General features: G+C 44.0%; 1 protein-coding gene across 6 annotated transcripts in view; it reads left to right on the top strand.

Annotated features, from left to right (window-relative positions):
- The first annotated feature begins 377 nt into the window (after positions 1-377).
- ANK2 (ankyrin 2) overlaps positions 378-20,919 on the top strand; it is a 142,135-nt gene continuing 121,593 nt past the window's right edge. For 4 of the 6 annotated variants that reach the window (XM_029965933.1, XM_029965934.1, XM_029965931.1 and 1 more), the window contains exon 1: positions 382-807. In XM_029965933.1, the coding sequence (XP_029821793.1) occupies positions 685-807 (123 nt within the window). In that variant the 5' untranslated portion in view covers positions 382-684. Of the gene's footprint in view, positions 808-20,919 lie in introns of all 6 variants that reach the window. The other 2 variants (XM_029965930.1, XM_029965932.1) reach the window with 2 other exon arrangements.

Raw genomic sequence — 20,919 nt, 5'->3', positions numbered from 1 at the left:
TCCATCCACCGGCTCGGCGGCCAGGGGAGATCGTGAGGAGCGCAGGCTCCTTCGCCGAGGCTCCGGCACAGGCTGGCCGGCGGCTCGTGCATCGAGTCCCTAAGTCAGACTGCACCATTTTCTTCTCACCCTGCGTAAAGGCGATGTGAGAAGCTGACGGGAGCTGCCCCCTCCCCCAGCTGCCGGTGATGCTGAAGCGGAGCCTTCCTCCCAGCCAGAAGACGCAGCCTCTCTCCGGTGGAATCCCGAAAGACCTTCCCACTTCGCTGATGTGTGTTTAAAGGCCGGTTTTTTCGTTTCCTTTTCCTTTTTTTTTTTTTTTTTCTTTTCCCCTAATCCATCCTCCCCGGCTGAGCCTGAAGCCCGCCTTCTCCTGCAGCCGCAGCCACGCCGAAGGGCTTTCAGGCTGCTAGGAGGTTATTCCAGCTGCTCCCTGGCCGTGTGTGTTTGTGGCTGCGGGCACTTTGGCACGTCGTGGCTCCCTTGCTCCCGAGCCATGGGTGCTGCAGAGGCTGGAGCGGAGCCGTGACCTTTCCTGGGGTGCCGGAGGAGCAAGAGTGGATTACGACGTGAAGTTCTGGCTCGCAGCCAGTGCCCTTGCGGGGGAAAAAAAAAAAATAAATCACCTGGATATCTGCGTGTGGTGGGAACGGCTTCCTCGGAGCTGGGCTTTGCCTCGCCAAAATGGCTCACGCAGCCGCTTCCATTAAAAAAGTTCGAGAGTCTGAACTCGAGGAGAGGGAGAGAAACCTTGAGAAGGAAAGGAAAAGGCAGCGGAAAATCTCTAGGGCTGATCGGAAGCGCAAGGTACGAGGGGGAATCCAGCTCCCTTCTCCTTTTCTCCCCCGCCCTTCCTCCCTCTCTGCAGCACTTCGCAGGTGTTCGTTGCCATGTGTAGTGCTCTGCCCTTCATTTTCCGAACCTTTCCCATCACGTTTCCCTTTTGCATCCCTTCCCATCCCTTTGGAGCCCCCGCTGTGGACTCAGCCCATCTGCAGTGAGATTAAAGTGCTGCCAGCCATGGCAGCCCAGAGCCACCCAGGAATCCTGCCCAGAGAGATGGCACGCCAGCATTGCCGCCTTCCCTGCATCCCCCGAAGAGCTGGAGCTGCCTGCCATCCTTCCCAGCCAGGTGTTCCAGGCCTCCAGCTGATCTGAAGGAGTTGTCAGGGGAGGGAGGTGGCTGTGCTTGTGTTCTGCAGCGTGAAGGTGCATTTCTCTACTTCCCGACAGCATTTCCCCCTATTTCCCACATTTAGTTCCCCTTCCCACGTCCCCAGCAGCGCTCAGGGCTGTGTGTAGGACCTGTCTCAGGGTGCTGGGCGCCTCAGCTGAGCCGTGATGCAGTTTTTGGGTGTCACTGGGGGATTCTGGGCTGGTGATTCAGTGTATTTACTCTGCACACTGCAGGTGCATTGTCGGGGTAGGGCCTGGCACACAGGTCTGCAATCTGTCGGGTTGGCAGTCTCTGATTCTCTTAAGGCATCTCTGCTTAGGTGGTTCGGATTTTGGGGAGATTTCTCCTGATTCCTAATTAACTGTTGTTTTCCTTCTGTGTTAAGAATGGGGACTGACAACTCCCGTTGCCACAGGGTAAAAAAATAAAGAACAAAAAAATCAATAGAGGCGATTTGTTTGCCAGATATATATAATTTCCAAGGATGCAAAAAATATGAAATAGTGGAGAAAATATTAAAACCTGAAGGTTCTGTGAAGCTTAGCTTTAGGACTGTGTTACATTGGGAGTGCCTGTGTTAATGCCTCCTCATTGCTGTTTCTTTCCTCCCATCTCTGGAATCTCTAGCTTGTCACATGCATTAACTCCTTCCCTGACACCATGTTTGTATCCATTCTTTATAAATTTCTCAGAAGGAATAATATCAGAAGATATAATCTGCCCTTTTTTTTGTTTTCCCCCCTTTCTACTGTGTTGCATGCAATCACAGATCTCTGTGAAAAGAAAAACACAGAATCCAGCCATGTAACATTTGAATTTACAGATCCTTTTGGCAGATCTCTAGGATTCAGAAGCCATCTGCTCCCTTGGCTGGAAATTTTGAATTGATTTTACATTCAGTCTTGTGGATTTTCATATTCTGAACTGCAGGGCTTCAGTAAAATGACTGAGGTTGTTTTTGATGCCTTTGGGACCTTTGGGTGTGATCTCCGTGACTTTCCAAAGGCTCACTTTGCAGAGTTCATTAAGTCACATCCCAATTCTCTTCATCAAAACAGGAATGTCATTTCCAATGTATGCAGTGCCTGGATGCTGGGCAGAGCTGCTTGGGGCAGATTGTGATTACTCTCCTAATCCCTTAAATGGGACACTGCAGCATAAGGTAGTTTTTGTGATTACATTTTTGATTGTGGAATCCTCTGCAAAACAACCTTTTTTTTTTTTTGAAAAGATGTGTTTCATGTGTGGGTGTCCTTGCTGGAAGGGCTTTTTCCGTGTTTGCCCAGCACCCCCCTCAGTTACTTCATCGGGGCGTGCGTTGTTTTTCCTGATTTTTTTTCACAAATCCTATTTCGGCAACGTGTTTGATTCAGATACCTTTTTGACTGCTTTAATTAAAGCTGGGCAGAATTAATACTGCTCCTTCTGCTCTCTCTTTTCCCAGAGAGCTGCAAGCAGGCAGGCTCAGGCCGCATCCATGTTAGTGATCATGTGTGGTGATGCAGGCTCCTAATCAGATTTTCAGATCCAGGGATCTCCAGCGGTCGTTGCTCAGAAAACATGGAGAACACCTCGGCGTTGGGCACGTTTCTCCCTTTTTAATATTCAACCCCTGCTCCTGGCTCCCTTCTACTGCGGCTGTACCTCGCTGTTACATAAACAAGTGCCTGGCTGCACCCTAAACTTGCCTCCCCGTGGTTGGGGGTGGGTCAGGCTGGGCTTTTCCCTCTTGCTCCTGCTGCAGGAGACGCACAGCGGCACAGGGATGAGTTTGTGTCTCTGTGCATACGTGCTGCTGCTGTGCCTAGCCCAGCAGATCAGGTGCATGGATGTGTGTACACGCCCGTCATGTACGCAGAATAACCCAAATACACAGTAGATGTTGTATATGTAATAGAATGTTTTTATTTAGTCGGCAGTTTAAGTGAGGTTTATACCACTGATATATATATTTATAAATATGTCACTTAAGTTCCTTAAAAACAGTACATTGTTCTACTGTGAAATGGAATTATCTCCTAGTAGGTGCAGAGCCCTCCCAGCTTTTGTTGGCTTCCTTGGAAAACGGAGGCTGGGAACAAATTATGGGTGTGGGTCCGTGAGGGGCAAAATGCAAATGGATATTTTTTTTGGTTGTTCTCAGCACTTCAGCTCTTTCTGCAATAGGGGGAATATGGTCCCAGCTTTTGTGACTTATTTGAAAGCCCTTGCATTGCAGTGAGTGGATTTTCAGTGCAGTGGAGATCCATTTTGTTTGAAGAAGGATGGTGAGAGCGGGAATATGTCAGGTGTGGTGGGCTGTCTTTCCAAACCCTCAGTTGGATACACGCCATGTTACCCCTAGGAGCGCTCCTTTGGCCTTGGGATGGAAACTTGTTCCCTGTCCCTGGAACATCCTGATTATGCAAAAGAGGATAATGAAAGGCCATGGCTTTATCTTTTCCGCTCTGCCAGGATGTTTGGCATCTATTGCTACCATCCCGTGCTTTCTCTGAGCTCCCGGGAACGCTGCAGGGTGTGGGCCCTTCGTGGCTCTGCCTCTTCTCCTGAGTGTTTTGCTTCGTGATGTTTTGCAGCGTGATCATCACCTGTCTTGGCAGCAACACCACAAACGGTGGCTGCAGCTTCTGTGCTGCTTGGGGAGGACCAGAATGTTCCTAAATGTCATCACGTCTGCTGCCTGACGTAGCTCCGGGCCGGAACAGCTCCCTGGCCACCGGCAGGGCTGGGAACAGGCCCGGCACCGGCAGCAATCTTACTCAGATGATCTCTTTTTACCCTCCTTAGTAGTTCTTTAAAGATGAGCAGAATTATTCCACACCCAAAACTTGGGGAAAGGGACCTGCACGCTGAAGACCTTTTCCTTCGTTCGTTTTGAGGTTGACTCGGTTGGTTTTAAAAACTGGTTGAGAAGAGGCAGCTCTGCTCACCTTGCATCCAAGGGGAAATTTTCCCTTTCATGGCAGGAATCTTTCCTTGCAACGTGGATGCAAACACATGTATTTAAACGAAAAACCCGCCCAACCATCTGAATAGTTGTGTGGATACCCAAATGTACCTATTAAAAGCCAGGTACTAACAGAGGAGTTGAGCAGTTTAAGTGTGTAAATTTTAGCAAAATTCAGGTGTGCTGAATCCCATTAAACCTAAATGTGAGGCCCAGCTCCACGTGCCTCTTGTGTCTTTTGAGAGAGCTGACTGTGGCTCATCCTCTGGGGAGTGAGGAGAGGGGAACTGGTGTGATTATGCTGTGGTCACTCACTGAGTCAGCAGCAAAGCTGGAATTACAGCCTGGGAATCCAGCTGCCTTGCCCCTGGCTCTGTGTAACACACACTTGCTTTTCCCTGTCTAAAGTAGTTTTCAAAGCAGACAGAGCCTCCTGTCTCTCCATGTGACAAGTGTTGGAAAGATTTTAGAAAACCAAAGTAAAATAAAATCCCAAAGTAAAAAAAGTTGTTATAAAAATGGATTTTGCTGCCAAAGAAAACGAACTTTTCTATGTTACAAATGTGGTAAACTGGTGACTGTTACCTTTTACCACCAGTAATGAGAAAAGAGTTTGAGCTCTGCTCTCTTACTAGCAGTTAAGTGGGTATTGATTTAGTATTTTAAAAAAGTTTGGAAAGGGCCAGAATTCACTGAGGAAGGAGAGGGATTAATGAGTTTGGCCATGCTGGAAAAAGGCATCCTAAGGAGGAGGAAGTCACATGGAGCCGCAGTTCTTTGCTCTTGGTCCCTCCTGTGTTGGTTCATGGATACCAAACTATCTCACCTGGTGTGAACCTGCTGCAGGATCATCCTGGAGTTTATATCAGGCTAAGGAAGGCAGAGCAAGTCTCTCACTGCCTGACCTGTGTGTATGGGAGCTTCCAAGGTTCATTGCTGCGTTAACCCGCTGTTCTTCCTTTAGCACCAAGCAGTGTTGTGTTCCTTGCCTTGGCAAACACCTCTGTGCCTCACTGGGATTTCTAGATGTCTCAGGTGTTCCTCCAGCTATGAAAAAAAAAGCCTTTTTGGTGGTTTTTGATGGAGTGTTTGCGTAGGAGGTGCCAGTTCCTGGTGCCCTTCGAGCGTTTACCTCCCGTTTCTCAAACTTAGGTTTTCCTTACATAGATGTTTCTGGGCATGAAAATAATATCCCACTGTTTGCTTCCTTGTAAAATGGAGCTTCTCTAGGTGATGTTGCATTTCAGAACAGACTGGGACTTGCTGCTGCATTTTATCAGTGTCATACTTGAGGGGTGACGTGCAAGGGAATGAATATAAGGGGAGCGAAACAAGCCGGGGGTTGTAGTAAAGATTGATGGTCCCCAATTCCCTTACTTCTGATGGGAAAGGAGCAATTTTCCACTGCAAGTTTAAATTTGCTCACCTTTGTGTTGTTTTCTAATTGTACCATGATTTATATGTGGTATTTAACTTTAATGTCATTGGTAATTTTTGAAAGACAAGATTTATTTGGTCTTAATAAATCATATGAAGACAGTATTTCAAAACACAGATCATTTACCTCAGTGTGTTTTTGGTTTTGAGGGTGAATGTGCCTCTTCACAAGTTAAAATTGAATTATTCTATATCAGGAATACTGGAGAAAATATTGACAGGGTCTCCCAGCTCCATTGTGTGAGATGCTGTATTCAGGAGGAGGAAAATGTGTTCCTGGAATGCTCAATCCCTTTGCATGGTAAAGCTTGCTTGGTGCAGTCCAGTGTAAAGGTGTACACTTGGGATTTTATGGCTGGATTGACTCAGTATGTGACTGTTTCCACAAAGCTATGACAGTGTTCAAAATGCCAAAGTTTCCACCTCACACTCCATCTGTTACAGTAAAAAGGACTTTAAAAACAGCAACCAAGGGAGAGGAGAAATGTCAGCACCTGCCTATGGTGACTGTTCCCCCCTCCTGTCTCTGCAAATTTAACTTGCCAGGAACCACGAATTATTAAAAGAATTGAGAGGGCATTTACCCATTGAAGGAGATTATCCCTGATAAACTTCTGTGGCTTTTGGGATGGTTTTGTTGACCTCCTCCTAAAATGTCTTATGTCCTTTAAATTCATGATATTTCCTGCACCACTGGAAGAATTATTATGTGATGTTGGGCAGCTTTGTGTTAAGCAATTAAAAAAAGAGAAGTGTTTAATGTAGATGTCAGATGTTTAACTGGCAAGTGTCAAGCTTTTAGGAATCTGGCTTGTGTAGTTTAGTCCCTCAGGCTTTTCCTTTGAACTCCTGGGGAAAGTTTGGCACCTGAAGTAACAGTGGCATATGAGCACTGAGAGTTCATAGTTGAATGGTGAAGTCTGGAGCTGTGCCCTGGGGTATATATTTGCCAACATAACGTGCCTCCAGAGTGTGGGAACAGCGAATGTGTCCCTAAGGGGTAATAGGAGTATTGCCATTCAGGCAGCACTTCATTCCCTGAGTTGGTGCAAAATCCTACAGCTGCCAGTCAGATGGCTTTTCCTGCTTTATTGACTCGACTCTCTGCTCGCAAAACCTTTTCTGTGTTACTTTTTGAGAGTTTAGGTGTTACTGAAAGTTTTTAAAGAGGTAATTCCCGTTCCCTGCTTCAATCCCAAGCAATTCCTTTCGTGCAGTTGTTGTGGCTCTGGTAGTTTTGTTTCAATGTCTGATGACCTCTTCTGTACTTAACTAGATCTTGATGCATGTGCCTGTTAGCAACCTGTTAATAATCCTTTAGCCTTAGACAGCTAAAATCAACATTTTTTTCCCTGTTGTGTCCATGGAGCTGTCCAGATTGGAGTAGATATTCCCCACTGTTATACAATTCTGTACAGTCTTAGAGCATATAATACGAATTACTGAAATCTGACCATTGTAATTAAGTGGATTTTGGATGGTTCACAGAGCTGGCACCTCACAAGGTGCTGAGATGTTGGAGTATTCAAGGGATTTCTCTTGATAATTTTTTAAAAAACCTCCATGTATTATAAGTAGATTTGATGTTTATAGCTTATAGTTTTTCAAGGTTAGCATTCTATGCTAAGACCTTCTACCCAGGGATCAATATGGATTAATTGGTAGCTGCCCTTTTACAGGCAGCTGAAAACAAAGGCTGCAATTAAAAAAAATGTCTGTAATTACCATCTATTTGTCGATGCTAATGAAGAGTTTAGCATGTTAACCTCTCCAAAATCTTGGAGGTTTATTATCTCCTTGGGGCTTGGGAAAAGAGACTTTTTTAGGGAACTGAGCCAGTGTGTGTTTTAGAGGACACTTTGGGGAACTCTTCCTGTTTAAGGTCAGTGTTTTATCCTCCAGCAAAATCCCATTCTGCTCAAGAGAGAATGAGAATGAACAGAAAGAGAAAGGGGAAGGAAGTAACACTAGATTAAAAAAGTTATCCTGTTTGCATGTGCTCTGAAGCAGGACCAGTGAGACTTAATTGTCTGGATCAGCTCAGGAATAATTCCCAGTGTTTCTTATTCGGAAAATTTTTATGTGATGCTGTTGTACATGACCCGAGGAAGGGTGTGGATATCTTTTTGCCTGACAGTTTAGCCCTGCCTTCTTTTTATTCTCTTATTCTCTTTATATGTAAAATCCAGGCAGCATTGACAAGCGGAGTTCACCCAAACTGGGTGTAGCCCTTTTTTCCCCAGGCTCGCGGGGAATGATTTCAGCCCATAGAACCATAATTACAAGCCTTTCTAGGCTGTCTTAGGCTCAATAATTCAAGCTGATTTTTAAATTATTTACTGCTCCTGGCCTGTGCTGTGCCAGGGTGTCTAACAGGGACATGTCACCGCTCAAACCCAGTGAAGCTCACAGTGCAACAGGAGACTCGAGCGCACAAAAGCCGGTCTGCTCAGGCCTTGATTTACTGGGGACTGGCTGGACCCACCTGAGCCTTCCTGCTCCCCTGCTTCGTTCCTTATGAAAGGAAGGGAGGAAAGGAGCCACACACACCGTGTCGGTGATGGTCTTGCTGCTGGAGCAGGAGGAGGCAGTAATTAAGATTTCCCAGATGGCCCCGTTATGCCAACGGAGAATAGTTGTGCTCAGCAACTATTTTCCTTCTGTTTTTGCTGATGAGCATGGTACTGGACATCAGAGCTGCCTGGGGAAAGGAATCGTTGCTGTCATCCTCGTTTCCAGGCCAGGGACACTCAATTCCACTTAGTTAAGTCAGGCAACAGTGTAACTTCTCTCTGTTTTAGGCTCTCTGTGGATTTAATATTAGCTCTGTTTGGGTCCTTTTGGAAGTCACAGAATCACAGACTGGTTTGGGTTGGAAAGGACCTTAAAGATCATCCAGTCCATAGGCAGGGACAGCTTCCACTAGCCCAGGTTGCTCCAACCCCGTCCAACCTGGCCTTGGACACTTCCAGGGATGGGGCAGCCACAGCTTCTCTGGGCAACCTGTGCCAGGGCCTCCCCACCCTCACAGGGAAGAATTTCTTCCTGGTATCCCATCTAACCCTGCCCTTTGGCAGTGGGAAGATGTTACCCCTTGTTATCGAAATATTCTTGCACCAAATAAACGAAACCCTCAAAACTTCATGTAACAGCAAAAGAAAAGCCAGTAGTTTTCCAAACTATATCTATTTCTGTTTGCGTTTCTTGTGGAAAAGATATATTTGGACTGTGTTTTGGTAGAGTTAAGGTGACTTTGCAGGAGGAATGGAGTGAAATTTAAAATGCTGATGTGAGCCTTTAAGTGTCATGCCAAGCTGCCGTGTGCGGAGCAGGGTATCCCGGGCATGGATTCATTCTGCAGAAGGGCGTTTGCTCGAGACAAAGAGTGATTTAGATTAAAAAGAAAAGTTATTTTGTCTGGTTAGTGGCAACAGCAACTACTGTATCCCAGCAATATTTTCCTGAAGAAATGCACGGAGACTCCATAGCAACTAGATGAGGTCTGTGCTATATTCTCCGTGCTGCTGCCGTGTTTCCTGGGGAGAATCCAGCCACCCCCACTGCCCCCACAGCCACGGTGTCTGTGCTGCACAGCAAATGGCAGCTCCAGCCAATGACCACTGCACCAGGGGTGTTTTTAGGACGATGAAAAATCCCCCAACTTGCATTTTATCCGCTTTTTTTCTTGATTGTCACGGGGACAGCACAAAGCCTGCAGCGTTGTCTGAAAGGTAGCTAAACCACTCAGCCACTCCTTTGGTAATCATTTATTTACTAACTTCTCCTTTTCCTGGGATACAGGCATTAGGAACAGGTGCTTTAATAGAGCTGGTTCCCTCTAGTGGTGCAGGGTATTAGCCTGGTGAATGATGAGGCCCTGCAAAAGCTTTCCCAAACAAGTGAAAGCAGAAATAATTAATGGCCGTGCCCAGAGCCAGCTCTGCATTGCAGCACGAGTTCTCCCAGGCTTAAGGAAGTACGTGCTTGGCTGTCTTCCCTGGATTTCTAAGGAAGCCTAGCACTCAACCTGTTTGGTTTAAGGATTTAGTGATGCTCCCTGCACCTGCAGTGTGGCTCTGCTGATGGAGACGCAGTTCCAGCAGGAGGGAAGGTGGGATGTGGCTCCTTGCAGAGTGTGGGGCTCCCGTGTCCCTTCCAGTTATGTGGAATATTTGTCCCTGCAGCATTTAACTGTGGCACAGAGCTCTGACACCAACCTTAGCATGGATTTGCTCTTAGCAGGGCTTGGAAATTCCTTAAAAAAGAGGAATGAAGGAAATTCTCTGAGGGCAGCTTAGGAGGAACCGAGGTATTGCTACGACCAGTGAATATGCAGGTAGTAAAAAAGGTTAATTAACATCAGTATTCTCTTAATCTCAGTTTAGCCATTTTGTTAGTCATCTGGCTGGATTTAGCAGCACATATTCCTTTATTCTGAGCAATAAACCATCATTATTTTGTAGTCTCTATATAGCTGTAATAATGATTATCGGTCCAGAAACCTGAAACACAGGAAGGGGGATTTGATCCTTTTTTTAACCAACTTTAATATGCAAAATGAATGTTAGGAAAACAGAAGGCTTGAGAGGAACCAGACTCCTCCTGGAAAAGGTGTATGAGATGGACAAGGATAATTTAGAGATAAGGAACTGTAATTAAAGGTTATAAAGGAACACTTGGTTTTATAACACTATATATTATAATCTTAATTCATTGAAATCCCCGAAAGATTTGCTAACGATCTCAAGAGATTTAGGATGTTTTTTTTTTTCCAGATGATTTCAGACAGGAGATAATTCACCTCCTGTTACATAACCATCTTAGTGCTTTACGTTTTCCAATGTAATTTTTGAACATGTGTCCGGTTCCTGTAATTTAGTTCCGTGAGATTATTTATGGCGGAAAATAATGTCACGCAAATATACCTTTGGTTCCAAAATGTTCTTTACGTAACTCTTTCATGTTCTGTGACCTGTCCTGTTCAAATCAGCGTGGTTTTGGCACGGGGAGAGCTTTGGTGTTCTGAACTATTTATAAATGTAATACCTTCCTAAAAATAACGATTAAAATAATTAGAAAAGCAGAAAGAGCTGGAAAATCACAAATGGAATTGGAGGGAAAACTTGCTGCTGCTTTAATCCCCTCAGAGTTTTGTGGGGGTAGGAGACCCCTGTTGTCAGTGGAAAAACTGGATCAGAAAAGGAACAAGAGTGTTCCCTTCCTAAATGATGTTTTAGGGCTTCAGTGGCTTTACCTCAGATATTTGTGCAAGTGTTAAAAAATTTAAAAATAGGTGTTTTTCTGCTGTGCAAAGACAATGCAGCATCAGGTGGTGGTCACTGAATGTATCAGAGTTTTGCCATGGGTGGGGGTTGTCCAGACCTGGAAGAGGCTGCCCAGGAAAGTGATAGAGAATGGATAAGAACAGGCAAATATTCATTTAATCAAACAGCTGCTTCCCCTGTCCATGATGTTGATATCCTCCCATAAATGAGCAATAATAAGGAATTTTATTTGTCACTTTGAATGCAGCAGGACGTCTCAGAACTCTGGCACAGAGATCCAAGATCTCTCCCTTAGTATTTGCTTGGCAGCCTCTTAAAGTATTTTATTATATAAAATTACTTTGTTTTAGAGTATCATTGCAACTTTTACTTGTCTGGGGGGTTTGGCTGTTGGTTAGCTTACAAAATTCCTTTTATCTCTTATTATTATTACTAGTTCTGAGTATAAAATACACATTGCAGTTGGAATTGTAGTCCATCTGGTGAAGACCTGGGACGTGGGGCTTTGTCAGTCATCTTCATGACTTCAGGCTGAAATATTTACGTCTCCTGTTTCACTTTGTCAGTGTTAAATTAAATGATCCTACTACTGACTTAAAGGCATTTACATCTCTAGTAAAGAACATTGCTTTGGTTCTGAAATATCATTTGGGTTGAGTTCCAGAATGTACAAGTCTCACAGGAAAGAGTAAGTTTAGGGCAGTATTTCACAAAATTGGGGGTTGTTTCCAGTGAGATGGGAATCTTGGTTCCTCTTCTCTATTTTTTTTTTTTAATTATTACTTTTAATTTTCTCTAGTACAGGTTAAGGAGCAGTTTACAGTAATTTTTTTGTTGATAAGCACTCAAATAAAGAAGTCCAGGGTCAGGCTGCTTGTAGGAAGAAGTGCTGCTCTCTGAAAGGAAGGGTAACAGGAGGCAGGTCCAGGTGATTGGGGTCTAATTCTGACCCTATTTATTACCTAATTGGAAATATATTAATTTTATGTTCCATGTAACTGAAATTTTATATATCTTCATCCCAGTTGGTTGTAGGAAGATGCTGTGAGAGAGGAAAACTGGAAGTCCAGTGTTGAGAGACGATGCCGGAGAGGGGAGTGGTGGCTTATGTGGAGACTTGTGACTTATTTTCCATCTTGTCCCTGCCTTGGAGCCAAATTTTGGTCTGTGCAAGACTATTTAGTAAATTTTTCCGTCTCTTGCTGGCAGTAAATCCGTTGATTTATGTATATTTGGGTTTTTTGACAGTTTATGTATTTTAATTGACATTAATAGAGTTTACTGGCATCTAATTTTGGTTCTGTTGTAATTACACTTCTCCCAAAATTGCATTTTTGGGTTTTGAGAGGATCCAGTACAAACCTGATATTTCTTTGATTATCTCTTTGTTACGTGTTTATTTCTCCTAAGAATGCAAAGTCATTCTTAAAACCTTGGTTATGTTGCCTCGTGTTCGACAACCACAGGTTGTGTACACCAATAATATTGTGCATTTTGCAGCATCATGAGTTATAAATGGCAGCTGAAGAAAGTTTTTGCAGCATTCTTAGGATTTCTCTGGAAATAAACTTCTCAGTTTGCTCATCTTACCTTTTTGGCTCTCTTTAATTTATAGATGCTGCTGGTTTTAATAGCCCTGAGAGACTACAGTGCACAAACACTTGGCTTTTTGTCAGTTGTTTGTAATCTCCCAATTTCTAATTTATACCTAATTCAGAATTAGCACAGAGTGACTTGGATGCAGACTTGGTTAGAGCTGATGTGCTTTTTGGTGTGTTCTTTGGTGCTTCTGTGGACTGCGTGGAGGTGGTTTGGTTTTTTCCCTGGGTGGCAAGTCTTAAGCAGCTGATGAATGATGTGAAGATGTGTTTTCAATCACAGGGGCTCAAAGTGTCTCTTTAGAACCGCGTGTATGGGTGCAATAATGGAAGTTCAGTCGGTTGCTCAGCAGACTTATTTGTTTTTCATGCAATTCTGGCCCTTGTTTGGATGATTTACGTGACTATGAGGCACAAATTGCTTGCTTATAGAAACAAAAATTCTTGTTTGTGCTCCGTTAGAACCCTTTTGATGGCAGAGAATTGCTTTTGGAAGATTGTCATCTTTTATTTATCATCTACTGCAACCTCCTTCAGTGGGGGGAAAGGCTCAGTATTAGATAGGAGTGAGACAAACCCAAGCTTTCAGGTGCTGTTTGCTGACATGTGATGAATCCAGCACGTAACTTTGCCTTTCATGACTCACTCTTTCTTCAAAGCTTGGGAAGATAAACCCTTTGGAGCTCCAAAAACGGGTGGCTCTTGATCTGCACCTCGTTAAAACCAGAGACTCGGAGTCAGTAATGCTGGATTCGGGTTTGTTTTTTTTTCAAGCAGCTGTTGGTGCCATTAGTCGAGCACATAAAACACAAGCTGTAATATTACAGCCTAGAAAAATTACAGCTTTATGGTGGTAGTTCAGCTAAGTGTAGGTGCACTTTGCACAGCCAGGTTGTTTTAAACAATCAATACAGGTATACCGGGTGTGTGTTTGCATCTGCGGTGCACTGACTCACTGGGTATGTGAATTGGGGGGGGATTAGGTTTAGTTGCCTTTCAGTGCCACTAATCTTCTCTTTACGATTCTAGTTTATAGCCATAAAGGGCAATTTACTAAAACAAACAGCTTAATATTCAAGATAAAAGTATTTTCTTAGGCAGATTAATAGTAACTCTTGTTTCTAAGAGCTGTGTTTAATGGGCCCTGAGGTAACAGGCGGGCACAGGGTACAAAATGAAATAGAAACTGAGCAATGTACCTGTAATGTCCCATTTGGGATTATTTACTATTAATGATGACGAGTCTCCCCCTTTCCCTTGGAAGTAACTGCTGTTCAGACAAGAGGATGTTTCTCCACCTTTACACAGGCACCATTTCGGGATGCCTCGAATGCTAAAATAAAATGCGCTTTCTTCAAGCGTTTTAACAATCAGATCTTTTCCCCAGTCGCACAAAAGGCCTGATAAGACCATAAAACTTCCAATTAGCAGCCGTGACGTTTTGCACGTGTTAAACTCTAAGCAGGTTTCATCCTCTTGCCTCGGACAGCGCTCGGAGGGGGGAGATGCTTTAGTTACAGACCGTTTTTCTCTTTGAAGTTTCAGTGAAAGAATATTCAAAGCTCGTGATAAGGTAAATTTTAGGAAAGAAAAAAAAGTAAACCTATTTTAAAACAGTGCTGTTTGTTTTCAGGATAAAGCCATGAAGGAAATCTTTCAGAACCTGCAATGTGGGTTCCAGATCTTAAGGTTTTGTGCTTTTTAACATACGGGCAGCACTTGAAGTATTTCTATTTTCTCTTCCTCGTATCAGTTTATGAGCAAAATATTCCATTTCAGAAGTAAACGGTACTCCTTCTCTGTTGCATCTTGCTGTTCTGCTGTGTTTTATTATAATTGATTGACCTCTGGATTCCCATCAACAGCATTGCAGATATTCCTGCTACCCGTACAAAAAGAGAGAGGACAATTGACTTTTAGACAGGAAAACATTTAGACTTCAATAAATGTTGGGTATTAGCCTCAATAAAGTCAATTTTGGTGCATGTCACTGAATGAGAAGTTCTTTTGCACAGGAAGAATTATGAATTTAACGTTATCTTTCATTCGTGATTGAATTAATTGTTTTAAACTACAGGAAAGCAAAAGATGCAATATGTGGAAAACTTGATTGTGGATATTGTATTCCTATATATGAGGTGTATACTGTCTTTTATATGTTAAATGTGAAATATATATTTGCCCCCCCTCTGATTTTATAGGAAAATAGGCAATTTTTGGTTTAGGAAGTTGTATTAAATTTGTAAGAGATCAAACAGAAGCGAGAACTTGAGAAACTTGTGTATTTTAGCAATGAGGATTTAGGAGACTGGGATTTTTGGAGTCAGCAGTGAGCTCCTGCTGATATATCCAAAAGGGAAGATGGGATGGTTATCTTGGAGAAGAGGATTGAGGCCTTACTTGATATTCCGTATTCGGAATGTGATGGCTTACCAGTATCCTACAGGATGGCTTAAGGCAGAATTAGTGTCTTATCTGTGTTAAGGAACAAAAATTAGGGCTAATCAAGGGCCAGAGGTTTGGTTTAGATTTAAACTGAGACAAATAGGTACCAATTAGAGCTTGCTCGCCACAGGGGGATATAAAAACATGAAGTTCTCAAAAAATGTTTTACTTCTGTTGAAATAATAATAATTAAAAAAAGCTATTTTGGGCACAAGAAGTGATAATGTATTGATAGCTGTGTTGGCATCGGTGGGCCTGAACTGCACCTTAACCCTTTACCCTCAGGGTGTTATTAAAAACTACTTCTTCCAGTGGTGTTTAGTTTTGTGATTAAGACAGCAATCCTTTTAAGAGTTCCCTCCTGCTATTCAGAGCTGGATGTTAACACGTGCCTTTCATTTCTGGTGAGAGAAAAAAGAAATGTTGACTGTAATTTTAATGAGGAAGGTATGTGATACATAAACTGCTGTGCCTGTGAAGGCACCTCTAGGAAAATTGGGATGGTTTTTACTTTCCACTTTCCTATCCATGAAACAATCTTTCAGACCCAGTTCTGCCATGCCTGTAGCTGCAGTGATTAAACCCCGGGTTCTCTCTTTGTTTCTTCTCATAGTGATTAAAATATATCCAGGGTACCACTTGGATTAAGAGCTGTCCAGAAAGGATTGTTAGGCTTAATGTGTTGAATGATTCACCGTCAAAAGCAGAGCAAAATGGCTCAAAATAGATTTTTGCAATTGATTGGACTCAAGTTATTTCAGCTGGAGGGGATTTGCTGTTGAGCCCTCTGGAGCAGACAATTACCCCTTCATAAAGGCTGCTTGGGCTTTGGGAATTGCTGGTTGTGGTCTTTGTGACCAGAAGGGAGAAAGGACTGAATTTTTGGGAAATAGTGATTGCATCAGTGTCATTATTGTCAAACATAAAGGGGGGCATAAATGCTATAAAGGCATGAATCATCAGAGTTTATACTGTGCCTGAGCTCAAGATCTGACCTAAAATAATTGCCAACAGCAAGTGAGAGTCATGTTGTACTTGACCTTCCTGTGGAAGAATCCCCAAGAGTGAAAGACTTTGCATTTAGGAATCATTTCGAAGTTCAGGAATCTGCTAGAAATATATAGGTCCCAGTGCAGTCTCTCTCTTTTTTTTTTTTAATTACTGTGTTTAACCATAAAAATGTCATGGGAAATGGCTCTTTGGGGAAAGATTTGACAATAATAAATGTGGGGTTTATGTCACTAACAACTGTGAGTTGTCTTGATACTTGGAACTCTTTCTGTCTTTCTTCATTTTTTTCGCTTCTGTGTTTATTTTGTGGCTCTAAGTGCTATTACAGTGGCTCCTGAATTGTTATTTTAGCTAAACTAAACGAAATTGAAAACGTAATTGAAACATCTATGGACAAGTTAAGCTTTAATAGTAATAGCAGAAAGGGATAAAGAAGCATTTTTGATGGAAATGAACAGAGCAGTTCTACTCTTGTTGCTGCCCCCACCTGTGTGTGTGACTGTTTATAGTCCTGGACCGTGGAATGGTATCCCATGGAATGAAATCTCTCCCTGGAGATTAGCTTACAGCTTTGATTTCACTGCTTCTCACTCGTTAGTCTTTGAGGTCTTGGCTGGGATTTTGGGAGTGGCTGCAAACCAGTAGGTTTGTACCACACTGGGTTGTTTTTTGATGGTCATTAGTAGCAAACTCAGAGTATTTGACCCTGATGCCATTTGCTATGAGAATCCTTGGAAAAGATGCGATTCCCAGACGTCTGCTGAGTGGGTTTGTGTTTCTCTAAGGCTGATACCAATAAGTGCTGCAGGCTTAGCAAGACTTTAGGGATGAAAGCAGAATGTTCCCCCGATTTTGGGGGACAAGAGGCACCCTGTCCTAACACCAGTGCTCTAATACATGAGACACTCTACTCTCTTACAGGCACTTTAAAGTGTTTCTGAAGACTTCCTGGTGAAGGGTGTAATTAAGGTTTGGAGTTAGGAAGAGAGGGTACATTAAAGCACAGGAAAACAAGTGGATTCAGGGAATTACCCACAGGAGGTACTTTAGAGAGCTGTGCTCCCCCGTGAGGAGCCTTCAGAGCAGTTCTGGCAGTGTAACACAGAGGGGAGGGCTGAGGTGCTTTGCCATGAGCTCTGTGCTTCCCAACCTTGCCTCTGTGTTTGGTTTTTCCCCCACTGCCTGCCGGGAGAGACCTGCAGCCCAAACAACACAGCAGAGAGCATGGGAATGACAGAGATACTGCAGCTTGTTCCCCCACAGAGGCTTTGAACCCCACATCATAAGACATGGACTTTGTTAGAATATGATGCCCCAACAAAGTCTGGCAGGACATGAACGTGTCTGCTTTCTGAGTAATTTGCCCTCACGACTTCGAGCCATTTGCACAAACAACAGGAATATTGTTGGAAAGGCTCTGGCAGAGAGCTCCTCCATTGCTTTCCCTCTGATGGCTGCACAGATTGTTGCTTTCTGCAGGCATTATTTCCCAGGAATGCACATTACTCACCCTTTCCTCCTGAGTGACGCCTCGTCTCACTTCTGTGTTTTCCAGTAAGTTCCTTTCACGTTAAATATCCAAAGATTTTTAGTTCCAGTTTGCGTTGGGACTTCGGTTATATGAACTTGGGTCATGTCAAGCATCTGGTGGGATTCCTTCTTGCATCCCTTTATTTTTATGAGTCCATGCAGAAGTTCTGGCAGTGTGTACACACCTTACTGCTGTCACAGGGGAGAGCGGAAGGAAATCAGTGACAGGGAACTACAGGCAGGTGAGCCTTGCACGGGCTTTCCTGAAACATGTGTCAGCTGCTGGCAAAAATGGAAAAAGAGACAAAGATGGCAATGAATTGAACTATTTTGTGTGTGTGTGTCTATCCAAGCATATGTCCGTGCTCGTTACACATCCCAGTGCCCGAGGTGTTCCCATCCCCTCAGCGAGGAAAAATGTTTAAATCAGCTGGTTTAAATCTCCCCCCTTGTAATTAACACAAAAGAGAACCCTGTGCCCATCAATAACCCTTAATAGGGGGGCTGGGGAGAGCTCAGTCTCTGGGATCATAGCTGGTGCTGCTGTGCAGGTTAACTGGGGAGAAGTCAATAGGCTGCCGTGGACAGCTGCCTGCTGATGTGGGTCACTGCAGAGGCAGTAGATTGAACCCCAAAGAGAAAAACGTTGGTTTGTTGTTGCAATTCCATGAGGATCTCCCTGTTTTCTGAAGAATTTCGGGTTTAAATTTTCAAATGCATGCCCATATTCCCTTAGGGGTTTGTTGTGCACTTGTGGTGTGTTCTGCAGCACTCTGGTGGTACCTGTACTCTGGGTAATGGGTGGATTCCAACATGCAGTCCTCAAAATTATTTTTATCTTAGTGGGTACAGTCATGATAACTAATTCCAACCTAGAGGAAATGTCCATAGTCTCAGTTTTGATTGGAGTTTTGCTTGTTGCTTTTGTTTTGTTTTGTTTTTTTTTTAATTACCACTCTAGCTAAAAAATTAAGACCAACCCTAAACCAAAACAACAATAGAAACCCCGAAGCGAGATCAAATATGACACAGATAAGAGCAAAAGTGATCTAGCATCAGATATTGCCCTTTTTGGATGCAGTTGAGCTCGTCTGAAGTCATACCCAGGGGCCATATCAATCCAAAGCGAGCTCATCACGGTTATTAGCCACATGAACCCAAAACACTGCGTGAATCACAGGGAAAAATGCTCATGAAATCTGTGCTCATGCCCTTCCCCTTGGTTTGTAAGTACCCAATAGATTGAATTAACCCCGGTTTTGAGTTCGGAACCCCAGCGACGTTCTGAAATTCGGCGCTTTGCGTAAACGCGGCGGGGACACAAATCAAACCCGTTGGCAGGCACGCAACTGGGTAACTCAATAAGGCCTGTGTGCAGAGCATTCCACCCGGTGGGACTTTTAACTTTCCGCGCTGGGAAGGCTGGCTGCGTGCTGGAGAGCCGGCCCCCGGCCCACCCCGCGCCATTGACATGCATAGCTGGCCTGGTAGGTGTAAAAATAGCCCGGGCAGCGCCTGAATTGGAAATGGGCACCGAGGGCCGCCTGCAGTTGCTGGGGTTTCGGGTTCTCAGGGAAGGGAGCCTGGGACTTGTGGCCTGGGATCCTCCTCCTGGCTGCTCATCCGTCCTTTGGGAGTGCTGGGCGCCGCGATCCCCCCGGCCGGAGCGAGCGGAACTGATATGGGCAATGCACCGATTTGCCAGGCTTGTCACTCGGAGAAGGGGCTGGGAGCACAGGGGAACATCCAGGAGCTGGATAAAACTCCTGACTACTATGGATTCAACAGTGAAGAAAGTAAAGATCCCGAAGTCCTGGTAAGTCTTGGCTGAAGAAATCAGGGATCGAAGTGAAAAAACGAGGGTTGTGCATGTTGGGTTTGAAAAGGATCTCTCTGCTCAGAACCTCACTCGAGAGCTTGCAGTGCTGAGAGACCTGCTAGACACGTCCCTGTTGAAGCTTTGCTGTCATGACTGTGATTAAAGAGCAGCTGTCACTAAGCTGTGCACTCACTTCAAAGCACTGTCAGCTACCAAAAGGTTTAGGGATGTGGACGGAGAAGCCTGTGGGTGAAACGAGCCCTTCAGTGAATGGATTCAAGCAGTAATCCTGGTTTATACAACTGCTGGGAATCGTCTTGTATTGATCCTTCTCCAAACTTGAACTCAGAAACTTATTTTTAAGCTGTTGTCTGCCCAGCACATGACATTATTTTCTGTGTTTGCAGCTGAGACAGAGCCCCACAGATCCTAATGCAGATGAGGGTTCCAGTGAGTGGGACCAGGCACAGGCAAGGGGGGTCATGCTGATGGTGGTAATGTCAGCATTTGCTCTGCCAACCACAAGAAAGTTGTTGAAATGAATAAGTTTATTGTGTCTGTGGCAACTGAAGTGCCTCTTCTCCCTTTTTTAACTTTTTTTTCCCCCTTTCTCTGTTTGGGAAATTAGTTGTTAAATGGTCATCTCATTCAAAATTGGCAATGAAAGGATGCAGTGTCAGAGCTTCTGGCAGAACAGGAAGATGAGAAAACCTTCAGCGTCAGTATATCCAAGCATTATGTTCTCTGCTATTTATATGTAATAAAATTGTCCTTAGGTCGATGCTGTGCTTTACACGTGCCTGAGTTGCTGCAGTGTAGTGTAGAAGTGTAGGAAGAGCTGACTTCCAGCATTTGTAGGGGAAGAGGAGACCAGAGGCACTCCCAGCAGCAGCTCTCAGGGAGTTTTGCATTGTCCTAGAAAGCACTTGGGATGCTGTCTTGCTTTCCTGGTAGGGGACTGGCTTGGCTGGATTGTTCTCCCCGATTTTACTGCTGATTTCACTGACAGCACAGCTGGACCCGTGCTTTGTAGAATCACAGAATGGTTTGGGTTGGAAGGGACCCTAAAGATCACCTAGTTCCAAACCCCCTGAAATAAAACTCACTTTGAGCTAAACCATGGAATTAAAACTGTGGAAGTGCCCTGTGACACAAAGCAGCAAACTCTGAAGCAGTTCTCCCTGCATGTTCAGTCTCTGAGCTGCCCTTTGGCATAAGGTCAGGTTTTTGAGGAGGCAGGACTGAGCAGCATGTGATCTTTGAGGAGTTTTTTTTCCTGGTTTTTTTCTCCTTTTTTTCTGGATACTTTTCATTCAGCCTACAGAGCTTTTCATGGCGGGCAGAGAACGGGCACTTTGATAATGCCTTTGATGTGTTTAATCATAAGATCTTGGCTTTATATGGCTCTGGTAGGGACTGACCACATTTCTTTAGAATGTATGTCTTGATTCAGATGTTACAATGCTCGGTGGATTACAAAGGAAAAATCCTGTATTTCCCTAAAAAGGTTCACAGCCTCTCACCGTACTTATAATTCCATACAAAAAAAAAGTTAAAAGGAAGAGGCATCTGTAAATTAGAAATGTCGTCGAAGTTTTGTGCTGAAGGGAGAAATTGTGTGTGTATATATATATATACACACACACATATATATATACACGCACAATATA

This window comes from Manacus vitellinus, unplaced genomic scaffold, assembly GCF_001715985.3.
Source record: "Manacus vitellinus isolate BGI_N305 unplaced genomic scaffold, ASM171598v3 scaffold_125_pilon, whole genome shotgun sequence".
Classification (NCBI taxonomy): Eukaryota; Metazoa; Chordata; class Aves; order Passeriformes; family Pipridae; genus Manacus; species Manacus vitellinus.
This window is presented reverse-complemented; position numbering and strand designations above follow the sequence as displayed.